The 23,265-nt window shown below is 38.3% G+C and overlaps 1 protein-coding gene across 3 annotated transcripts in view; it reads right to left on the bottom strand.

Annotated features, from left to right (window-relative positions):
- The window catches only part of rbpjb (recombination signal binding protein for immunoglobulin kappa J region b), a 55,536-nt gene extending 33,442 nt beyond the window's left edge, over positions 1–22,094 (bottom strand). The window contains exons 1-2 of one of the 3 annotated variants that reach the window (XM_034015218.3): positions 21,902–22,092; positions 180–218 (exon numbers count right to left, since the gene is read on the bottom strand). In XM_034015218.3, coding sequence (XP_033871109.1) covers positions 180–218; positions 21,902–21,921 — 59 coding nt within the window. In that variant the 5' untranslated portion in view covers positions 21,922–22,092. Of the gene's footprint in view, positions 1–179; positions 219–21,777; positions 21,783–21,901 lie in introns of those variants that run through there. The other 2 variants (XM_059006494.1, XM_059006493.1) reach the window with 2 other exon arrangements.
- Between the last annotated feature and the right edge of the window lie 1,171 nt (positions 22,095–23,265).

Below are 23,265 nucleotides of genomic sequence, written 5' to 3' on the forward strand. Positions count from 1 at the left end.
CTCTTCTGGTTGAAAACCACTAGACCATAAAAAAGGAGGTTTTAATGTTCTGAAGATAGTGTGGTGCTTGTAAAATCTACTGTACATAAAATCTACTGTACACATCTCAAATTCAAACATAAAAACAAGGAGAGAAGGAGGAGTATAAGGTGGGGGGGTGTACATAAATAAAATCTTACCTGGTTAGGCGTTGCGGCTGAGGTCGCTCCCCAAATTTCCTGTAAGTAAGCATGAAAGCAAAAAGTAAATACACTATTTCAAATAATACTGTCGCTGTGGGGATCCTGGGCAGGCATATCAAACGGAAGCAAGCATTGGTTTCACAATTACAATTTAAATTAGATGCAATGTATGGGTGAGTAATGTCCTTGCTGTACTACATTAGATATTTACTGGAAACAACCCCTCCTCCCAGATTGTGCAAAAATAAATGCAACTTTTTTAACTTTCTGTATACAAATTAGCGATACCTACGGTATATCATGATACCAAAATCCATGATACCCAGAAATCGGGGTAAAATAAAAATGTCAAAGTATCACGATTTTTTGATGCCGTGGTTATTTTTAGCTTTTAAAACAAAACTCTGTAATTGTGTGCTTTAATAACAATATTAACTCATTTTACTCATTTCCACTTAGTGACCAACTGCCCTGCGCATTCTGGGAAAATGAAATTACTGCAGTGATATATATATGGGCCACAAGGAGGTTAAGTGACTTGCTCAGGGTCACACAGTGAGTCAGTCAGCGGCAGAGGTGGGATTTGAACTGGTGACCTTCTGCTTACAAGCCCTGGATTTTAACCACTGGACCACACTGCCTCCGAGTGCCGGAGAAAGAAGCTTGGTGTGGAACTATTTGTGATTTCAGCCAGATGACAACAACAATCTGGCTGGAAGGCAGACAGCCAAAATGGCAAAAGTGTTTTAAAGAAAGTGAAAAACAATGGAGGGAACACCACCAATTTATTGAAAGATCTTTCAGATCGCCACCCCGATCTCTTTGCCGAAGTTTACTTTTTTATTTGACGGTTGTTTCTTCAGTTCTTTTAGTTTAAGTAAGTGAATCCCCAGTGTGTATTACTTATAAAAAGAAGCAGTCACAGCATAACAAATAACAGATAACAGGTAACAGATAAATAAAACAGGAATGTGCTAAAGCTGATCAAAAGGAAGTTCATTGATGCTTGTTTATTTCGTCATTACAGTACATTTGCTATAAGCTGCAAAAAATATACTTTGCAGACAGGTCATTAAAACTGTACCACATGCCAGATGTTAGCGATGTTTTTATATTCTTTGGATTTTGTGTTAATCTGTATTTTATGTGCATGTAATGTGATAGCTGTGGAACTCCTGTGTTTTGAAATGCATGCATGAGCAGTGGAAAGACCAGAATGAATACAGACTTCATTGCCAGCAGGTCAGATTCCCTAACAGGATCAATATGATGCTTCACCTGCAGAAGAAAGCACAGGACCTTAAGAAGCTTCCGAGTCACACTGCAAAAATCCGCCAATGCAGACGGCTGCAGGTTCAGCATGAAAGCAATAAAAAGCACTTGGTTTATTACAGTAGCCAGAGTGGTGTCTTTTGTCTAATTTACTTTCCTGCTAATAAAATGTCTTATGTTCTTATTTAAGGTGCACTGGGACGTTGCTTTGATGGAGACATTTGGCTTGAATACGACAGAATTATGTTCCAATTATGTTCCAATCTACATTAGTAGCTGTTTGTTTTAGAAATGTAGCATTAAATATAATGCTTAACTCTGAATTTTTCACTTGCTTTGCGTATGCTAGCAGTGTTTTTAGTACGATCAGAAGCAGTTCTTTGCCAGAAATACATTTTTTTTATCCGCTGACCTAATTCTATTAAAATTATTTGGAAGTGGTGATTTTCAAAATTTCTAACACTATAAAATTGTAAAATTAATGCACAGTGTTTACAATTAAGGAATACAACGTTTGTGTGTATTCCTTAATGCAATGTATTAGTGTTCATTTAAAAATAAATAAACAAATAATAGGTGTCATGAATCAATCAGGCTAGTCTAGTTTAGCATGTATACTCTGTTTACTGGTTTTACTTTCTAAAATATTTGAACAGTATAGATTCATGGAGGTATTATGTTGTATGTGACTTTTTAAAAACATAAGAAATGCTACAAACAAGGAGTGGTCCATTTGGCCCATCTTGCTAATTTGGTTGTTTATTGATCCAAGCAAGAACCTCACCAAGCCATTTCTTGAAGTATCCATGTGAGTCAGCTTCCACAACAGTGCTTCATTTTTTCATTCCTTGCTCACATTTTTACAGCACTTGTAAGATAAGTAAAACATCTGGCCTAGCTATAAAAAGTCTGCTGCAAGGAAAGTATTTCTGTGTTATTTTGTTATATATAAGAATGAAGAGATTCCTTCTAATTGAAATATTTGAAGCTGGCCGAAAACGCCAGAGTTCTCTTTTTATATGTAAGAAATAAATAAAATGGTGTCTCTTGCACCAAATGTTGGGCTTTCTTACCAGTTTTATCTGAATTTTAGAGTCGGTGGCAATGACCTTTGAATACACTGGAACTGGAAATATTTAAACAGCAAGCATTCCTCCATGTTGTAGCATTGTTAACTGTGTATTAGCCTCTTACGCACTTTGCAATTGCAAAAAAAGAAATGAGGCAGTCATTTAACATGTAACGGACATAAGACCCAAAGTATCGTGATAGTATCGAATATCACGATACTGTGCATGGTATCGCATCGAGGCTCCCTAAATGAGGAATTGCAGAACACTAACACAAATCAGAGGTCATGTTAATGCAAAATTTAGCGTCCTAGATGCAAAATAAATCCATTGGATGGAAAAATATTTTGTCTTGCGTTCACAGGACGCATAGAAAGGGACACAGACATGCATATTCGTGGTAATCTATTACACTGCAGCAAAATGACCTTAAAATGCTTGTTAAAAAAACTGTTCTGGAATATAACAGCCTTGATTAAGCTCCAGTCCTGTATGTGGCAGCAATAAGCCTCATATTTGGCTTGCACAGCAATATTAAGAAGAATATTTACTTTCAGACGTTTCTGGCACCAAACCAGTGTCTGTGACAATATGGCGAAGCAGCTGTCAATCAGAAGTTTTTTTTGCTAAGTAGTCAGCATCTTCTGACTATACAAGTACAGTAGTCTCCATGGAACACCGCCTAGAGAACGCTTCGCCTAAGGAAAGACACTTTGGGTGAAACCGATTTTTCCCCATTGTAAATGCTCCGGCTAAAGGAACGAGAACTTCACTTAGAAGAACACCTTCTTGACACCTATAGCGATTCGTTCATAGCATATAGCATAAAGTTTAAACATTCATAAAAATGTAACGAAATGCACATCCCTTGAGTTTATTAGCCTTTGTGTTAACAACTTATCGTTTAGTATCTGATGGATGGGACACCATTTTGGGCAAATGCATTTCAGGAACGCATGAACAGGAACGCCAGTTCCAGTCCGGGCTGTGCAAAGAGGCTGAGATTTGCTAGCGCCGACTCCCTGGGTGGGGGACGGGAAACCGGCAAAAAAAACATAATTGGGCACTCCAAATTGGAGGTAAATAAATAAATAATAATTGTGCCTCCTATTTTTTTTGTTCTGAATGCCCCTTTATCTAATCTCCATTTGTGACCCCTGGTCCTTGTTTCTTTTTTCAGGTCGAAAAAGAAACAAGGACCACTAATATTGTCAGTTTAACTAGCGGCACTGCACGTTGAGGCATTTTATTTGAGGAGGAGAGTTCACATGAACAGAAAATGTAAGGTCAGCAGATGAAAGAAAACACTTTAAACTCCATTAATTACTGACACGGTTTTCTGGTATTGCAATCTGTTTATGGTCTCATGACAATGTGCTATGGCGCCCTTTAGTGATTTCAATATTTTGCTTGTGCATGATAAGACCTGTGATTTCTTTGCAATCTCATCAAGCTTACATTCATTTTAGTTTCTTCTAGTGTTTCTAAATTCAGCACTACTGAATGTTTATAGATGCTTAAATATATTACAATAATACAAACCAATTAGTGTTATGTACAGTAAGCTACAAGTTTGCTATGGATACAAAGCTTACCATAGGTTAAACTTGCAAACAATGAACAGAAATAGTTGATGAGTCAAAGAGGAAGTTTTGTGCAAATGTACATTTTCCATCTCTGCAAATTACAAACCTTATAGCTTTCTCTGAAAAAAACACAGATTAATACCGATACAAAAAACCCATAGCAGAAGGGGGTTCTTATTGGCTCAGACACTACACACCCACGTCTTTTACTTTAAAGCTTTGCACTACAGTTGTGACATAAATATAGATAACTGTCAAAAAAAAATCCCTTCCAGTGGTTTTTTAAAGTTAGTTTCTCTAGTTTGACCATAATAAACTTTCACTTTCAGTCATGTGTATCTATATAGTCATATATGTAACCTCTTTCCATGATTTCCTGTTTAAGTCAAGTATGCAAAGACAATGACAAAGAAAGAAACTATTTTACGCTATAATGACATTTGCATTGAAAAAAGTACACAATACATAAAAGTAAGAACAGAAAGGCATGGCAGTGACTCAAGCCATAGTTGGTCACCTAATAGACACTACAGCATATACTTTTGCACACTTGTGGGTTTGGGAGGAAAATCGACCGAGTTATTTTACTTCCTCATGGTCAGGCACCCGACAAGGCTACGCACAGACTTGGCCTTTCCTCTGGGCTCAGTAGCTAGGCAACATCTGTTGCTTTGTTTGTGATTAAAAAGATAAAGTTGGCTTTACAGCACAAACAGAGATAATACCTGTAGACCTCCTAATGAGTAGTTAGTCCAAATCTGCGGGGAAATATGCAAAAAACTGCAGAAATTCACCTTATGTGTTTAGTATTTGTATTAATAATGGCTTATAAAAATGTAAATTAAAAAAAATCATATCAAACAATTTATAGATTAAGTATTTCCAATTTAATACCTCAAGCATTTGTCAATAAAATCATTAGAAACTGTCAAACAAAAAAAACAAAAAAACACACGACATGCTCAAAGCCTTAACTCCAGTCGAACACCTTTGGCATAAATACATTAGAAAATGATTCAGTATCATCAGCAAATAAGCTTCCAGCGGGCTTCTAGTAAACAGTAGATGCACTGGAAACAGCAAATCATCACCTGTGAATCAAATTTAAAAATCAATCCGCGTAAATGCCAGATTTTTTATTTGACTTGCTGTATTGAAAGCTTCTATTGTACAGCAAAAATACCAAACAAAAGACAGAATAGGTTCAAATTTATTTTATTATCCACCAAAACCAGCCAATCAATACTTTGCACCAACAAAAGCAACTAGTCCTGTATTTTCTGGATTATTTTCCAAAAACTTCAGTGGAAGGGTACCCCACAAATCAAGGTAAACCTACGTTTTTTTTATAAAGAAAATAATGCGAACAAAACGTTTTCTAATAGCGATAGTGCCCTCTCGATGTAGGCTCTACTGTGTGGACGCATAACTCCAGTCACTGTCAACTACCACACAGTAGAGCCTTCATCGACGGGCACTGTCGCTTAAGCAAAAGCCGAGTGTTAAATGGGTAAGACAAGTAAAAGCTGCTGATTTCAATGGATAAGAGGTAAGAAAAAATGAATTATTGAAATGGTACTGCTGTTAATGATGTATACGGTACTTGTTCTAAGAAAAGGAGCAACAGACTGAAAGAAGGAAATTGGTTAAGACAACACTACCAATGGCAGTTTAAGCTCAAAGTTATTGTCTATGTCAGAAGACCTGAAGTGCATGCCAAATCTGCAGATCTCCTGTGGATAAGACAGTCGTGGGTAGTGCAACATCTGCCCACCACGGCCCTCTGATGGGTTGTTCCAGGACAACAAACCACACACTGCTTTCTGTGGAGTCGCTGTGCCAGTCTTTAACATTCTGAGCTTTAAAATGATAAAAGAAAAGCCAAAGAAACTGCACTTTCTGACCACTTCCAACAACAAGCAGCCCCGCTGCTGTTCCATATGCAGCTTTTGGACTGAAACTTTACTGTTGGATGCTGGCCTAGAAAAAAGGGACCATGGTTCCCGAGAACAAGAGGCTTTAACAGAAAACACACGAACAGGAAATGCACTTGCCTTACAGAAAGCATGTAGCAAATATCTGTCCAACTTTAGTGTTAAACGCAGAGCAAAAGTAACTGCAAAGGTCCGAGCTTTTTGGGGTAAGTTGCATTACTAGTTCAACAAGCAGATCTTTTCATGAGCTGTGTCGACCACTCAGTCAGATGGTCAAATGATCAGGTTCACATTCACATCAAAGGTAAGTTTTTGCTACAGTATACGTTAACACACATTTTGCAAAACAGCATATTGTTTCCTTTATTTTATAACGCAATTTGGTGGGAAATCAGGTCACAAAGCTGTAGAGCCAGGATTGTACAATCAAAACTCGGGTAATTAATCCATCAACTACTGTAAAGATTTTAAACTTGGTTATCACCAGTTAATCAGTCCTTAGATGAGATGGTTAATACCTACAATATCTCTATGACTAAGATTTTGGATACTGTAGCACCAGTTAAAACTCGGAGGGTGCATTCCAAAAGAAGCACACCGTGGTTCAAGGACTCGACTCGTATACGTTTACTGTGAGGCTCGTAAACTGGAACGCAGATGGTAGGGTACCAATCTGCATGTTCATTACCTTGCTTGGAAAAACCATCAGGTTAAATATAGGAAGGCTCTATCCCAAGCTAGATCCTTATACTACTCCAACCTGATTGAAACAAATAAAAAATAATCCTAGCTTTCTTTTTGCGTCTATATATCCCTACTAATACTACTGCCTTCACTACTGGGTCTAATATTAGTTGTAATGATTTCTTAAATTATTTAGATCATACTTCTCAGAATCCTTCTAGTGTGGACCATTCTTCTTTACCTGAATAACTAGACCTGATAGAATTACAATGGAGGCTTTTTCTGTGCGATTACTTTACAAGACCTGATGGCATTAGTTACGTGTATGAGACCTAATACGTGTTCCCTTGATCCAATCCTACCAAAATAATTAAGAGATGTATTTTGTGCCATTAATACACGCATCTTATCAATTATAAATGAATCACTTTTCTCTGGTAGAGTTCCCTCTGCATTTAAGGTCACGGTGGTAAAGCATTTGCTCAAAAAACCAACCTCGATCCTAAAGCACTTAGTAACTATAGGCCAATATCCAATCGCCCATTTTTAGTCAAGGTTTTAGAGAGAGTTGTTTCTGACCAATTACATACATTTCTAGTTTGTAATACTGTATTTGAGAAATTTAAATCTGGATTTCATGATGCACACAGCACAGAGATGGCCCTTGTTAGGGTAGTAAATGATTTATTGATTATTCTGACTATGGCTGACTCTTAGTGCTGCTTTTGACAGCGTCGATCATTCCATTCTATTAAATCGGCTTGAAAGTTTAGTGGGGTTGATTGGAGGTGTTCTATCCTGGTTTAGGTCTTATCTTTCCGATAGGTTCCAGTATGTCTCTGTCGGGGAGACACAATCAGATTTGTCAGAAGTTACCTGCGGTGTTCCGCAGGGCTCTATTCTGGGTTTTTGAATGTAACTTAATTGCTGCTTTTATTGTGCTATTATTGCATCACTGCATTTTATTTTACTTTTTTTATTAGTACTTATGTAAAAGTGTATACATGTATGGCTATATTGGCACCTGTATTTATATATATTTATTTGACACTTATTCTACACTGTAATTAATCTGTCTTATGATCAGACAGTGGTAGATGTATATGTATTATGTTATACTAATGTATGGTTTTATCTTAATGTATCATTCTCTTTGCTATGTTTCGTACAGTGCTTTGAGATACCCCTGTATAAAAGCGCTATACAAATGTAAATAAATAAATACAAGTTTTGCATCACCCCAGAATTGTAAGATTGTGACAATTAATAAAAGAAAAAAAAAATATATATATATATCATTTATGACAGAATTTACCTGTAAATGAGTTTCTTCCAGTTCGGAGTGGACTTCACACAACATTGGAACTTTTCTGCTGTTGGGCGAGGAAAAAACATGGACAAACCGCCCCCTTCTCCCAGAAGATCGTCTTTTATATTGGTGCATCATAACATCACCCCCACCGGATAGTATAACCAAAGAATAAAAAAGGAAAGGGAGGTGAAAAGGAGAACTGTGAATTCTGTTTAAAACTTATCCCATACAATGGATAAAACCGTGTGAGAAAACTGGTGAGAGGTGGAAACATCCAAGATAATGTTTCATGAACGTGTGAGAGGATGACCAAGTTGCTGCCAAACAAATATCAGCAATAGGAACATTCCTAATATTTGCCCAGGAAGTAGCCGCACCCAAGAGAATGAGCCTTGACGTGCTTCACTAGCGGTCTTCCTTTAAATTCATAACAGAGCTTGATACAGTCCTTGCTGCCATTGTCTTTTTGTCACTGGTCTGCCCTTAAGGAGAGGGGCAAATGAGATGAACAGCTGACCACTATTCCGAAGGGAATTGGTTCTGGATATGTAGATCAATAGTGCCTGTCTGACATCCAGCAGATGCAATTCCTTATCCTACTCCGACTGATGAGGTGGAGGATGAAATTCTGGTATGATTATCGCTTGTGATAGGTGAAACTCAGAGACCACTTTAGGAAGAAAAGAAGGATTAGGTCGGCAGACGATCCTGTCATTAAAAAACTGCAAGTATGGCTCATCAATGACTAGGGCCCTGCAGTTCACTGACACAGCGAGCCGATATAATCCCAGCCAGGAAAGCCGTTTTCAAAGTGAGGTGTTTCACATTGGCTGATGCCACAGACTCAAATGGAGGATGCATGAGACGCCTCAGTACAAGAGACAACCTCCACTGGGGTACGTGACGTGAGGTGGGTCTCAGATGTAAGAGCCCCTTGAAGAACCTACTCACTAATGGATGGGATCCTGCCGATACACCAGCCCATCCTGGCAGGAAGCTAGAGATTGCAGCTGAATAGACTTTAACCCTTTGCGGTCCATTTATTAATTGCGCGTCAGGCACGCCAGGTCTAATTAATTTTCACACGCGCAGTTAATTTTAGACGCGCTGTTTAAAAGTATTTTTTTTCACAGTCAAACGGGTTTAAATGGCCCTGCATATCAACAAAGCACTCACTAGGCATCTCCAGCCCCACCCCACCCTTTCGTTTGCTATAGCGTTCACCTATGTAAGAAATAAATAATAATAATAATAATAATAATAATAATAATAGTCGTACATACCGATCGATCATCTCCGGATCACTCGCTTTATCACCAAACTCCTCAATAATGCGATCCAAGTCATTATTTTATTACTATAACATCTCAAAAAAGCTCTGCAAATGTCCGTGTTTTCTGTGCGCTGATTCAGTCAGCCAACTTGTTTACTTCAGACCGCCACCGTTATCTGATACCTGATACCATGTATGACTAATTCATGAGATACGCCTTTTTTTTTTTTTTTTTTTCCCCCCCGACTTGTCTTGGCTCTTGTCGCTCCCACTCGGCAATTGAATGGTTTTCTCTGCTTTTTTCAGAGAAAAAACGACTAGACACCCGTTTATTGCGTTGCTATAATGATGTCGGACCCAGTCCGACAAAGGACCTGTGAGGAATAATTGCAATGTCGGACCCAGTCCGACAATGGACCGCAAATGGTTAATAAATGAAACAGTGAGACCTCTATCCATCAGGTGTCTCAAATTCAAGAAATCCGACAGCGATATAGAAACAGGAGCAACGGCCTTTGATCTGCACAAAGTCACAAATTCTGACCATTCTGTAGAATAACATTCATGGGTAGATTTCTTGCTTTGCTGCCAGCAGAACCTCAGTCACTATTTCGGCCATGCCTAACTGAGAATCTGTGCCTTTCAGCAGCCATGCTGCTAACTGGAAGTACCAGGGGTTTCCATAGAGTACTCCCCCCTGATCCAGAGACAGTAGGTCTCTCCTGATGGGTAGATGAACTGGTCCCTGTTGTGCCATGTTTAGGACAGCGGGGAAGCAAAAGCTTTTGGTCCAGAAAGGTGCTACCAATATCACCTGCGCCTGGTCTCTGTCCACTTCCTACACCTTTGGAATGAGGGGGAAATGTGGGAAAGCGTACAGAAGACCCATCCCCCAGGAAATGGAGAATGCGTCTGATGCTTGGGCACCATGATGACAGAAGCGGCTGCAGAATAGCTGAAGGTGGGTATTTTTCAGGGGACGCGAAGAGATCCACTTGAGGGCAACCACATTTCTGAAAGTTGCTGAACCACCTCCTCGCAGAGTCGTCACTAGTATGGACTTGCGCGTCTGCTCAGACTGTCTGCCAACACGTTTTGCTTCCCTGGTAGGTAGCTCCAGAAGGTTTATATGTTGTGAGCGTTGGTAGAGATCCCAGGACCCTAGCATCCTGAATCTCCTCATGTGAGCACCTCACCCCGTCAGGGAGGCTCCCGAGAACAGAATATCCTCTGGTTGCTGGCTCCTGAAAGGACGGCCTAGATCTAGCGTATCGGTGGAAACCCACCAGTTTGCATCTTGCTTTGCTCTGGTGGATATTTTCACCTGGTGCAAGGGTGATTGTAGAGGAGACCATTGACGAAGAAGACAGTGCTGGAGGCCCCTCATGTGCAGGTGGGCATTCTGTACCAAGAGAATGGCTGACGCGATGTGACCCAGCAGCTGCTGGAATGCACTCACCGGAGCAGAGCTGAACTTTAGAAATCTCGCTGCGAGCCTCCTTATCGTAGCACTTCTGTTGGGAGACAGAGTGGCTGTAGTTCAAGAAGTATCCAGAGTCGCCCCCAAAAAGTCGCCTCTGCGTGGGAACCAGTATGGATTTTTCTTTGTTTACCATCAGACCTAGCTGTTGGAAACGATCCAGCATTATAGCAAGATCCAGGATAGCTCGCTGTTGTGATCGAGCTGCTAGCAACCAGTCGTCTATATAGGGGTACACATGGATCCCCTGACCCCTCAGAAAAGAAGCAGCTACTGACATCAGCTTTGTGAAGACCCTGGGAGCTGTTGAAATTCCAAATGGAAGCACACAGAATTGAAAATGTTGCCCTCTTACAGTGAATCGAAGGTACTGTCAATGTTGGGCCCAGATTGGCACATGGAAGTATGCGTCCTTCAGGTCCACTAGTGCATCTTGAAAGTTGGAGATGCTATAGATTTGTTGAGCCTCCTGAGGTCTAAGATCGGTCGGAATTTACCTTGTTCCCCTTTTTGAGAATGAAGAGCCCCTGGCATATCTGAATCCAGACCTGCAGCTGGGCTGGGCACTGGGAACATGCCCACAGAGGCTGCAGATAATTCTGGGTCTTACTGGAAACCCTGTCTGGATGCTTGTTTTTCAGGGTGGCAGACAAAAGAGTTATATCAACTGTAGGACTTTTAAAAATGTCATCCTTATGACCTGTGGCTATTTTACAGTACCTACGAGCGCTTTGTAAAGTAGGTGCTATACCTGAAGGGGCTTGCCAAACTGACTCCACAGATTGCCACATGTCAGGGTTAAAATCCCTTAAAAAACGTAAGCAGCAGAGGTGTCTAGAATACTCATGAATCCAGTAGACGTTCCTGCTGCCTGCTGGTCGTTCAGAGCCATTGCAATACGTTTCATTAAGTCCTCATTAAGAATCTTTATAATTTAAAGAGGATTTAGAGACATCACCCTCATCAGGAGGAAAGTCTACCTCAAATTCACCCTCCTCTATTTCTGTAGAGGAGCCTGGCTGTGCGAACATTGCGGAAGGAGGCCCAGGCGGTAACACATGATATGGTTGTTCAGTTGTACAGTTTTTTAAACAAGTATTTTACTGTCATTTTGCTGCAGTGTAATAGATTACCATGAATATGCATGTCTGTGTCTCTTTCTGTGCGTCCTGTGAGCGCAACCTGTGTGTATGTGTGTGTCCATTTCAGACAATTATGACCATGATTTATTATGAAACAATCATCAAACAAATAATTAAATTGCGTATAACACATTAGTACTTAAACAGCTTTGCGATAAGTAAAACAAAATGCTTTATTACCGTAAAACTTCAGATAATTGCCGGGTCTCAAATAATCGCCTGTCTCTAATACCTGTCGAGTCTGCTGGCAAATACTGTAAATAAAGGCTGGGTCTCTGTCATTGCCATTGAAGTTGAGGAGGAGCTTGAGGGTAATGAAGTGACAGCGATGAAAGTGACTCAGGATTAATAAATAATAATAATAATACAAAACGTAGTTTAAGGTAGGCCTACATGTAATGCATATTTGTTTAATGCAGTTATTACGTTATTAAAAGTTTTGATCATTTTAAGATTGCTGAAAGTAGGCCAGATACAAACCTCTTGGTGTATTAACCTGTTTTGTTGTATTAACAATTTGAGGTTAAACAATAAATTATTTTTGATAATGATACTTCTTGCTTTTATTGTTCATTTTTAAAAACATTTTAGAAGTTTGTATTATTATTATTATTATTATTATTATTATTATTGTGCTGTAAGCATAGCCTACACGCCTGTGTTCTGATATATACAGGACTGTCTTTTAGTGGATTTAACTTAATATTATTATTAGTATTATTATTAATAACTATAATAATAATAATAATAATAATAATAATAAATCTAATTCCGTTTTTAAATACAAATTCATACTTCTGCTTGTTCGTTTTCCAACGTTTTGCATACCGTATCCTTGTTAACCAGTGCATATAAAAAGACTGTAATAATACTTTCACTTTATACTTGAGGGTGCACAATACAATGTAATTTTGTTATAAAACAAAACTGTTACTCAGTTCCCACTGACACACAACCTTTTACAAAGTTGCTGGAATGTTTAAATTGAGTTACGATGTTGCTACAAGGTTGTGTGTTAGCGGCTTCTCAATGACCACATGAAGCATGTGAACCTAGAGATCTAATATAAACGCTGGTCTCAAATAATCACTGATCTCCAATAAGCGCCAGGTGTGTTGGCAAATATTGTAAATAAACCCTGGAGGCGTTTAATTGAAGTTTTATGGTGTGTGTGTTAGTAGAAGTGTTAAACATAATACTTATGGTGTTACCTTTATTTGACACAACAAGCACGTTGCAGAAAAAAATTATTGGCTTGGTTTGGAGAGTACTTTTGTAAACTGACTATGCACTAATGTAATTATAATGACACACAAACAGTATATGCCAACAAAGTTTAACAGAGCAATGCTGAAACTAATTACAAGTTTTTTTTTAGTTTTTTTTTTAAATATAGGAACAATGTATATAATTAAAATTGACTTAAAAAAGCAATAACTCAATAGCTGGAGGCGTAAAGCTTACACCCCTTCTCCCACTTGCTTGTTGGTGCTACACGATGGCTTTGCCATCCTGTGCAGTCATTTATTGTTAACGGCAGTAGGTCTTGAAGGCACCCTGTGTGAAATGTACTACTTTTGGATAAAACTGAACTTGCAAGGTAAAAAATAAAAGACAAATAGCAGCGTGATATGCACCTGCGTCAGTGGATCATCACTCACGCTATTATTAATGTGTTTTTAAAATGTGAACTTTCGGTATTATAAATGAGATGTACTTTTAAAACATCAAAACACATCTCAATCTGGCATGACACCATACTTCATACTTTTACAGGTGTCGTGAGTCAGCATTTATACGCAGAGCAGCTGAAGATTCAATTACTTCCAGATTGGCTAGAAAGTCTGTGCGCAGTATAGAAATATTTCGGTTTTGAGGTGGTTGATGATGGAATAGTAAAACATAACAAGACCTTGTTTTTCTCCATGGAGAATGTGAAGCAAAGCACCACTAAGTTAAAGTAAGTTATTGCTTTTCCTCTGTAAATATCAGTTAACGTCTATATATGTTTGATATTGCAATTGTGTTATTAAATTTGTGTTTTGGAAGACTTCAATATTATCGATATTGAAATACGTGCACAATATCAATATACAATTTTCATATCGTTGACCACCCCTAATTATATTGTACTTTCAAAACGAACACTTACAAAATCTAGTATTAAAAAAAGAAACATTTCTGTGCTTCAGTATGAAGTAGAGTTTATTTTTTAGTTTTTGATAATACTTAATATCTCAGGAACAGAGAAAGATCCCAAAATGAAATTGTGGGCAAAGTGAGACCCATGAGAACTCCCTTGTGTGTAAATCTCAGCTTGATACACCTGTGCCACATCTTCATTTTTGCACATCTGTGGGACCAGGAAAACAACAAATAAGAAGCGTTTAAATGTCTCTTAATACATAATTTTATTCTTCCTACATTGCGTTTAATAGTAAAATATATTGGTATAAGTGATCCAATAACACTGTATTGAGCCAACTTAAAATTAATAAATAAAAAAACAACATGATGTGTGAAATGATGTTATGTCCCGTTGCCTTGGCTGCACAAATGCAGTTCGGCTTTAAACTTTCATTTCAGTTTTAGCGAAAACCGATTGGACATCTAAAAGAAAGTTGATAAAAAAACGACTTGCATCCAGATTCCTTTTTGACTACACGCGAGACTGCTTTAAGGAACACAAAACATATTACTTACATACTGTGAAAAAATGTTTTAGAAACAAAACTCAAAAGCATTCAAGACAAATATATGATGATACATTAAGCATGTCAACCTACTATATATTATACTTTATACATGTTGCATACAGTACGAGTCCATTAGTACTGCTATGAAAACAGCTAAATCCACTGAATGCAGTGTCACCAGACCATCTGCAGCAGTGCTCTCCTCATAAAACTGCATATGGAATACCGATCAGCCTGATTTCACCAATCACAAACAATACTAACTTCTGGAGAACAGTTACAGTATTTCACACTGTTAATCTAAGAGCTAAAATTAAATACCAAGAAATGTTCACGCTATAACAATAATTAAAACTAAGTAAACACTCTGAACTTCAAGATATCCCAGGGCTAGTCATTTTTATGAAAAAGAACACTTTAATTTATATTACAATGCAATAATACTTACACTGGCCAGGCAAATTTAGATTTTTTTTTTCAGATTGCAAACCATGGCAATTAGTTGGCTAGATAAACAAGAAACACACAAGAACTAATGACGCATTCATACACTTGAGAATGTTTTTAATAACCAAACAGACGAATATTTCTTTGAATGACAAAACACTTACTACGCATGAATCAGCCTTGTCATTTCCATTTGCAGACTTATGTTTCCATGGCCACCGTGATTCGCGATGGATCAATCAGTTTCAATCTTACAAACGATGCTGGTGATGAAGCGGTTATCAAATCAATCATCGATTAACACCCCCCCCCCCCCCCCCCAAGGGGGAGTAATGCCACAACTTCTTGCTATTCATCATTGTACTGCAAACTTTCAGCAGTTCTTCTTTATGAGTGCACCAGATTTCCAGAGTAAATAAACTGGAATGTTTGTTTTTTCCTCCCAGTTATGCTCTTTTGTTGAGAACCAGTTCACTATTTTGATTATAAACTAAGCGCTGTTTTGTTTTAGTATTTCACTACATACCAGTCATATTCTGTGACTTCTGTTGAATCCCATTGTCAGCATCTTAAATTCCTCCTGCTGTATCAACCGTCGTTTTGTTAGAAAGACTGATTCTTTACTGATTTAACTGTGAACATTTCTATATTTTACAACATAATGTATATTGAACACGAAATTAATGCATTTCAGTTGCTAAGCTACAAAAACACGTACAATAAAATTGGTAAAATTAGCTGACACTTTGAAAAAATCATATTCGTAGTAGTAATAATTGAAAATAGCCAAATTCAGGAGTCAACATTTGCTGTTCCAAATGCAAAAATTTGAAAATGTCAAATTCTTTAACATTCCATCTTAGGGTGCTAAAACTAAGGCATGGTGCAAACATAGATAATATAGGCATTAATGGGTTATCTCTGCAATTGCTTTCACTGTGAAACCAGCTGTATAATTGGGTCATCAATCGGAGTGCTTCATGGCAACATTACTCTTTTCCATTTGTTAAGTAGTTTCCATGTTTTTTCATTTCATGTACCTATTACTTGATATTTATGTACTGGACTTTTACTTTCAAGCTACGTTGTTCAAGTAAATGCCAGTACATTTTATTGTTATTTGTATTTGTTTTAATCAAGCAACCGTTAACAGAATTGAAAAAATATTAAATGAAAGAAAAAAATACAACTTACAGTAGAAATCGCATTAATGTTTACAGAATTTGCAACAGAAACGAACTTCTGTAAATTGTAAATTAAATAGTGTTCGAAATCGCAGTTGTTGCAAGTGCATTTTTTTATTAAATTAATTATTATTTATTAATGCACAGTATACTCAGAATCTTGGAAGACTAAAAATAAATACAAGGACTGGTTGGTTCCATGAACCTAAAATTGTGTTTTTTTTATTTTTATAAAATGCAAAAGAAATGGAATACATGAAAAAAAGAACACAAAACCCTGCTCATGTTCACTCACTTTGCATTAAGTTAATTGATAAATACAATCTATTAACATGTCTATTTTTGAAAGCATTCTTACTTTACAGCATTTTTTCACACCTGCCTAAAACTTTTGCACAGTACTGTATATATTTTTTTGTTTCAACTGATTTTGTGGGAATGTCTTCGGGTGCCTAATTCTGCAATGCGGATTTCGTAGGGCCCTGACAGTGCGACTGTTTGTTTTTGTGCCTAAAATATAATTTCTCTGTTTCACTGGTGTCTGGTTCTGTCTTTCTTTCACCACTTTTTTCTGTGTAATAAATTATTGCAAAATAAAACAACTTTTTTAAATATGTGAACGTCACTTAATTTGAAATCTACTGTGTGCTAAGAAAAGTTTGTGGTTTTAAAATTCTAATATAAATAAATGATTCTGTAATTACTTTTCAATAGACACAAGTAACTTTTACTTGCTCTTTAAATCAGACACCTAAAATCATAAAAAATGAACAAAGTTATACACTTATTTGGAATATTGGGGCCCTATTAAGGCACATATTTTGGTCCAGGATATGCAGTTTTAGACCCCAGCAAAACCCTGAAATTTGTTTTCAGTGGGGGGCGTTGCCACCTGCACCCGCGCCGGGGGAGGACCCCCACACCCACCTGCACCCGCGCCGGGGGAGGACCCCTACACCCCCCCGCACCCTGGGGGATGACCCCCGCACCCCCCCTGCAACCGCGCTGGGGGAGGACCCCCGCACCCCCCCTGCAACCGCGCTGGGGGAGGACCCCCGCACCCCCCTGCAACCGCGCTGGGGGAGGACCCCCGCACCCCCCCTGCAACCGCGCTGGGGGAGGACCCCCGCACCGCCCTGCCTTCTACTTGGGAATTCTATCCCTCTACTTTAAATGAAAATGAAAAGACTGATGAATGAATGAATGAATGAATTAAGCAATTGAGCAACTACAGAAAGCCTGTAATAAATATGTCACGGTTGAGGCTCCAATACAGTAACATTTTGAAATTCTATCAGAGTCTATGCTGATATTAACTCCAATTGAAATCTCTGCTGGTAGAATTTCAAACCCCACATCAACAGGCTTTAGCGGTACAACCTCACATCAATATGTTCTGGAAAAAAAGATTAATTCTCTTCTCCACCAATTTCATGTTTGGAAATGTATTCAAAAATAAAAACCGAGGCATGTGCAGCAACTATTTCAGGACTAGTAACACCAAAACCACTAAATTACTGACCCATACTAGACAGAGAAAGAGATGTGACCTTTTATTAGACTAACTACACTATAATTAATCACAAACATGAGACAAGCTGTAACCCATGTTTTAAACGTGATTTAACCCAGAAAAAATGTGTAAGATAGGTGCAGCTGGCAAAGTAAAATATGACATATTGTAGCTGAAAAAACTCAATCAAAAGCATGCCTTTTATCAATCTCCAGCAAAACCTTGGTGACAAATGTATTTTCACCCCTCCCACTAAAAACGCAATAAGACTTGTGCTAAGCTACATGTAAATAAGGGTGCCCTTGTGTTGTCTGTGGCTACATTTCAAAAACAAGATAGAGAACAGAGCCATTTCCTGTGACACTGCCAAAAAAATATATAAAACATTGTGTAAATGTACTTTCTTTTTTCAGTGCTATAATGTCTTCCCCAAGTGCTACTCAAGTGACAGGTAATCATTTTTCTGTGTTCCTTTTGTAGCCCCCCCCCATCAATTAAACACACACACACGCACGCACATCACCTGGCATTCTACAGTATCTTTGTTTTTTTCAGGTTTATAGGAATGCAATATTTATTTATCAAGGCAGACAGAGTATGTGGATCCAAACTCATAAGAGGCCACCCTCTTATTACATTAAGAAGTAGAATGTATAACCTCTTCTAAGAAAACCCACCCAAAAGGAGACGATAATTCACATGTTGACAAGTGTTACTAAAATGATCAGGTGCCATCTTTTGTTAACTCTGTTCTGAACCATTTTTAGTTATTTCTGGAGTTATCCAACCTGTAAGTCTTAATTGAGTTTGCAGACACTCAAATAATTACAATACTTAATTGATGCAGACAAGGACTCCTTCCTCCTGGCTAGGCTATTTCTGCACACAAAATCTTTAGGGTACAAAATGACTACCTTATCTGCAAAAACAACAATTACGCGTTACTGTATACAATTAACACATTTACAGTATATAAAACGGTAGTATGGATAACCTCCAAGATTGTTTCTAGACAGCTGTGTAGGATAGCCCAAAAAATTCCATTGGTGGTTGTTACACCAACCAAGTTTCAGGTCAAAACAAACAACAACTAACGCGTGGCCGCAAACACAGAGTAGATTTTCTGAAGCTCAACACATTTGACTTCAAGGTGGGGGCATTCCTAATGTTAGTATTTTTTTTTTTTTTCTTTCCTCTCCGCAGTGGGATAGACCCATCACCACAAAAAGGGACTTGCCATTAGGCGATAACGATGAGATATAATTTTAAGAAATGTACCAAAGTTTCTCAAATGTAATGATACATGGAAAAAGGTATTTTGATTAATGTTCAAGTACATTTAAACATTTCTTATTTGTAGTTTTGCATCCATAGTTTAGCCATCTATTGTAAACAGACAATCATTCCCAAAAGGTCTATTAAAATAAAATGACAATGTCAATTCAAGCAATTGTTCCTTCTCCACTGTTCAGCTACATTTACAAAGGTTACACTATGTAACACAATTTTTGTTCCTGGGTAGTAAGTGTTATTTCCTAATTGCTTATGCCTCAAAAGTATAGAAAATGGCTATTATTCCCCACAAACTTTGCTTTTGTGACCAGGACAGTGATATTTTGAAATTTACCTATTTCCAATGAGAAAACGGGCGAATTTGTGTCTTTTCGTTCACATAAAGTCAGAAAAAAACAACATATGAATCCAAATTAACATGTATTTATACTAAAGTAATACAAAAATGACTACAAAAGATTTAGAAGCGAGTAGTTTTTCGAGATTTACGATTATACTGTAAATCACTTTCACAAATCAGCCCCCAAATGTAGTCTCCCATCATGTTCTCATTATACTGTCCTTGGTAGCGGCGTTCAAAGTCCAGTATATCCTGGTGGAAGCGCTCGCCTTGCTCCTCCGAGTACGCTCCCATGTTCTCCTTGAATTTATCAAGATGAGCATCAAGGATATGGACTTTGAGGGACATCCTACAGCCCATTGTGCCGTAGTTCTTCACCAGAGTCTCAACCAGCTCCACATAGTTTTCGGCCTTGTGATTGCCCAGGAAGCCCCGAACCACTGCGACAAAGCTGTTCCAAGCCGCTTTCTCCTTACTAGTGAGCTTCTTGGGGAATTCATTGCACTCCAGGATCTTCTTTATCTGTGGTCCGACGAAGACACCGGCTTTGACCTTTGCCTCAGACAGCTTAGGGAACAAGTCTTGAAGGTACTTGAAGGCTGCCGACTCCTTATCTAGAGCTCTGACAGATTGTTTCATAAGGCCCAATTTGATGTGCAGTGGTGGCATCAGCACCTTCCGGGGGTCCACCAGTGGCTCCCACTTGATGTTGTTCCTCCCCACAGTGAACTCAGTCCGCTGTGGCCAGTCCCACCTGTGGTAGTGCGCCTTGGTGTCCCTGCTGTCCCAAAGGCAAAGATAGCAGGGAAACTTGGTAAAACCGCCTTGGAGACCTATCAGGAATGCCACCATTTTGAAGTCTCCTATGACCTTGATGCCATCTCAGAAAAATGCAGATATGTTTCCACTTAAGCAGCTGGAACTAAACTGAACTGGTGGGCTTAAGGCCCCTGTATTTATACTACTATTTATATTACTGGAAAGTTCTAGAAGTTACTCCAAGTTTACTCAGCACTGAATCTATCTGGAATATTCTGGAAAATAGGTAAATTTCAAAATATCACTGTCCTGGTCACAAAAGAAAAGTTTGTGGGGAATAATAGCCATTTTCTATACTTTTGAGGCATAAGCAATTAGGAAATAACACTTACTACCCAGGAACCAAAAAAAAAAAAATAATTGTTACACGGTGTTATCAAGAACATTACCTTTTCAATGACCATTTTGGTGTCATTCAAACCACACAATATTTACAGGAACAAGAACAACTACAAACTACTGAAGATGTTCACCTGATGGATACAGAACTGTTTTATGACTGATTGTACTTAACATACATCTAAAAAAACACTACAGCATATTCTCTGAGACTGCTTGAAAATCATAATTCAGGATTAGTGTTGAATGAAACAAGTGCAAGTCATTTTCCCATAACTTGAAACAAAAAGTACCCCAGGGTGAAAAAAAATAGCATTTGTATAAAACTGCCTGCTGCAGAAAGTGATGCTGCATCTCTCATTGAATCGCCTGCTTGTTACTTTTAATAACTTTAACACGGTAGCTATATTGTAAACTGCAGCACCACAGTATGACTTAACATGATTATATTGTTAAAAACAAATCGAGCGAAACGAATATTGAACATGAAATCAAAGTGTTTAATACATTCCTTTCAAATCGATACTGTAATTGGGCAATTGGAAAAAAGCCTTATACAGTAATACCTCCAATTTGCAAAATTCACTGTATCGATGCCATTTATTTAAAAAGATAACAATACAATCTGCACTGTACCATATACAATATGGGAACTCTGTCCAAACTTGCATTCTGCATCTGTAGTTTGTCAACAGGAAAGATGCGTTTTGGAAAAGACAGCCAGGTGTTGGTACTGATAAATAAAGTTTAAACCAATTTCAAACAAGCATGATGTCAAATGTTTTGACCCCCCCCCCCCCCAAAAAAAGGATTTAATTGACGATCAGGAAAAAATAACATCAGTAATTTAATAAAGTTAAAAACAAAATACACACTTTAATAGCACAGCAAATCACAGCACAAGACAGAGAATCAAATAAAAGAAGATATAACTAAAGGCATCATATATCCATACCTAGAAACCCACGCTAGGGGGAAAAACAAACATTTTAATCAAAAGGACTTCAATTTTGAGGCTGGTGAAAACAAACAAACCCCACTATACTGTAGTCTGACTACTGCAACCGCAGCTCGCTCGCTACGAAAAAACCCACACAACAACAACACGAGAGCGGAGCAACAGTACACTAGACAGGGGAGTGTGGACTGTAGTAGCAACAGACACACAATGCATTTCAGAAGGAGTAAAGACCGAAAACCTCTCCCGAGAACCGGTCACAAAACAAGCAGCAGACCCGAAAACGGGACCCGTTTTAAGAGCTTCCAATTCAAATCCCAATAATTAAATTCCACTTTAACTGGGCTATCTCCATCAGCTCAGAATCTCACACTTACCCGGTCACAACAGGCGCCATCTTCCACAAACTCTCGCCAAAACTCCAACACTCGCGAGATCACTCCTCAGCCGACAGAGACACCGAGACAACAGAAGCTGAAGAAAGAGAGAGGGAGAGTGTGTGAGAGAAAAGGGCAGACGCCACAACAACAGGCGTGGGAAACTTCGCAAACTTCGCGAGATTGAAAAACTCTCACAATAGACAAGAATGGAACAGGGCTCGTCCCATCGCGAGATTTGTAAGTGCACTACTGGTACTGCTTGTGATGTTGTTATAATTGTATTCCCGCGTGCTTACAAGGCAATAAATTAAAGCCGAAATTGAAGTTGAGTTTGCTACTAAATTTCACACCATAACTTTTCGCATGGCCAGAAAATATCGTCAGATTTGTTTTACACACGAAACAGTTCTATTTTTGCTCTGTTTCTTTGTGTTTTTTCAGACACCTACACATGATAGTGTGCAATTAGTTGTGCACCATTGTGTTTTTTTTTTTTCATGAACACTCATCCCAGAAATGTTGTAATATATTTTATTCCACAACATTTTTAAGAATATTATAGATTGGTTTATTTTACAACACTTTTAGGTTTATTATAGCCCTGTACATAAGAACATAAGAATGTTTCCAAACGAGAGGAGGCCATTCGGCCCATCTTGCTCGTTTGGTTGTTAGTAGCTTATTGATCCCAGAATCTCATCAAGCAGCTTCTTGAAGGATCCCAGGGTGTCAGATTCAACAACATTACTGGGGAGTTGGTTCCAGACCATCACAATTCTCTGTGTAAAAAAGTGCCTCTTATTTTCTGTTCTGAATGTCCCTTTATCTAATCTCCATTTGTGACCCCTGGTCCTTGTTTCTTTTTTCAGGTCGAAAAAGTCCCCTGGATCGACATTGTCTATACCTTTTAGAATTTTGAAAGCTTGAATCAGATCACCGCGTAGTCTTCTTTGTTCAAGACTGAATAGATTCAATTCTTTTAGCCTGTCTGCATACGACATGCCTTTTAAACCTGGGATAATTCTGGTTGCTCTTCTTTGCACCCTTTCTAGAGCAGCAATATCCTTTTTGTAACAAGGTGACCAGAAATGAACACAATATTCTAGATGAGGTCTTACTAATGCATTGTAAAGTTTTAACATTACTTCCCTTGATTTAAATTCAACACTTTTCACAATATATCCGAGCATCTTGTTGGCCTTTTTTATAGCTTCCCCACATTGTCTGGATGAAGACATTTCCGAGTCAACATAAACTAGGTCTTTTTCATAGATTCCTTCTTCAATTTCAGTATCTCCCATATGATATTTATAATTCACATTTTTATTTCCTGCGTGCAATACTTTACACTTTTCTCTATT

Source organism: Acipenser ruthenus, chromosome 2, assembly GCF_902713425.1.
Source record: "Acipenser ruthenus chromosome 2, fAciRut3.2 maternal haplotype, whole genome shotgun sequence".
Taxonomy (NCBI): domain Eukaryota; kingdom Metazoa; phylum Chordata; class Actinopteri; order Acipenseriformes; family Acipenseridae; genus Acipenser; species Acipenser ruthenus.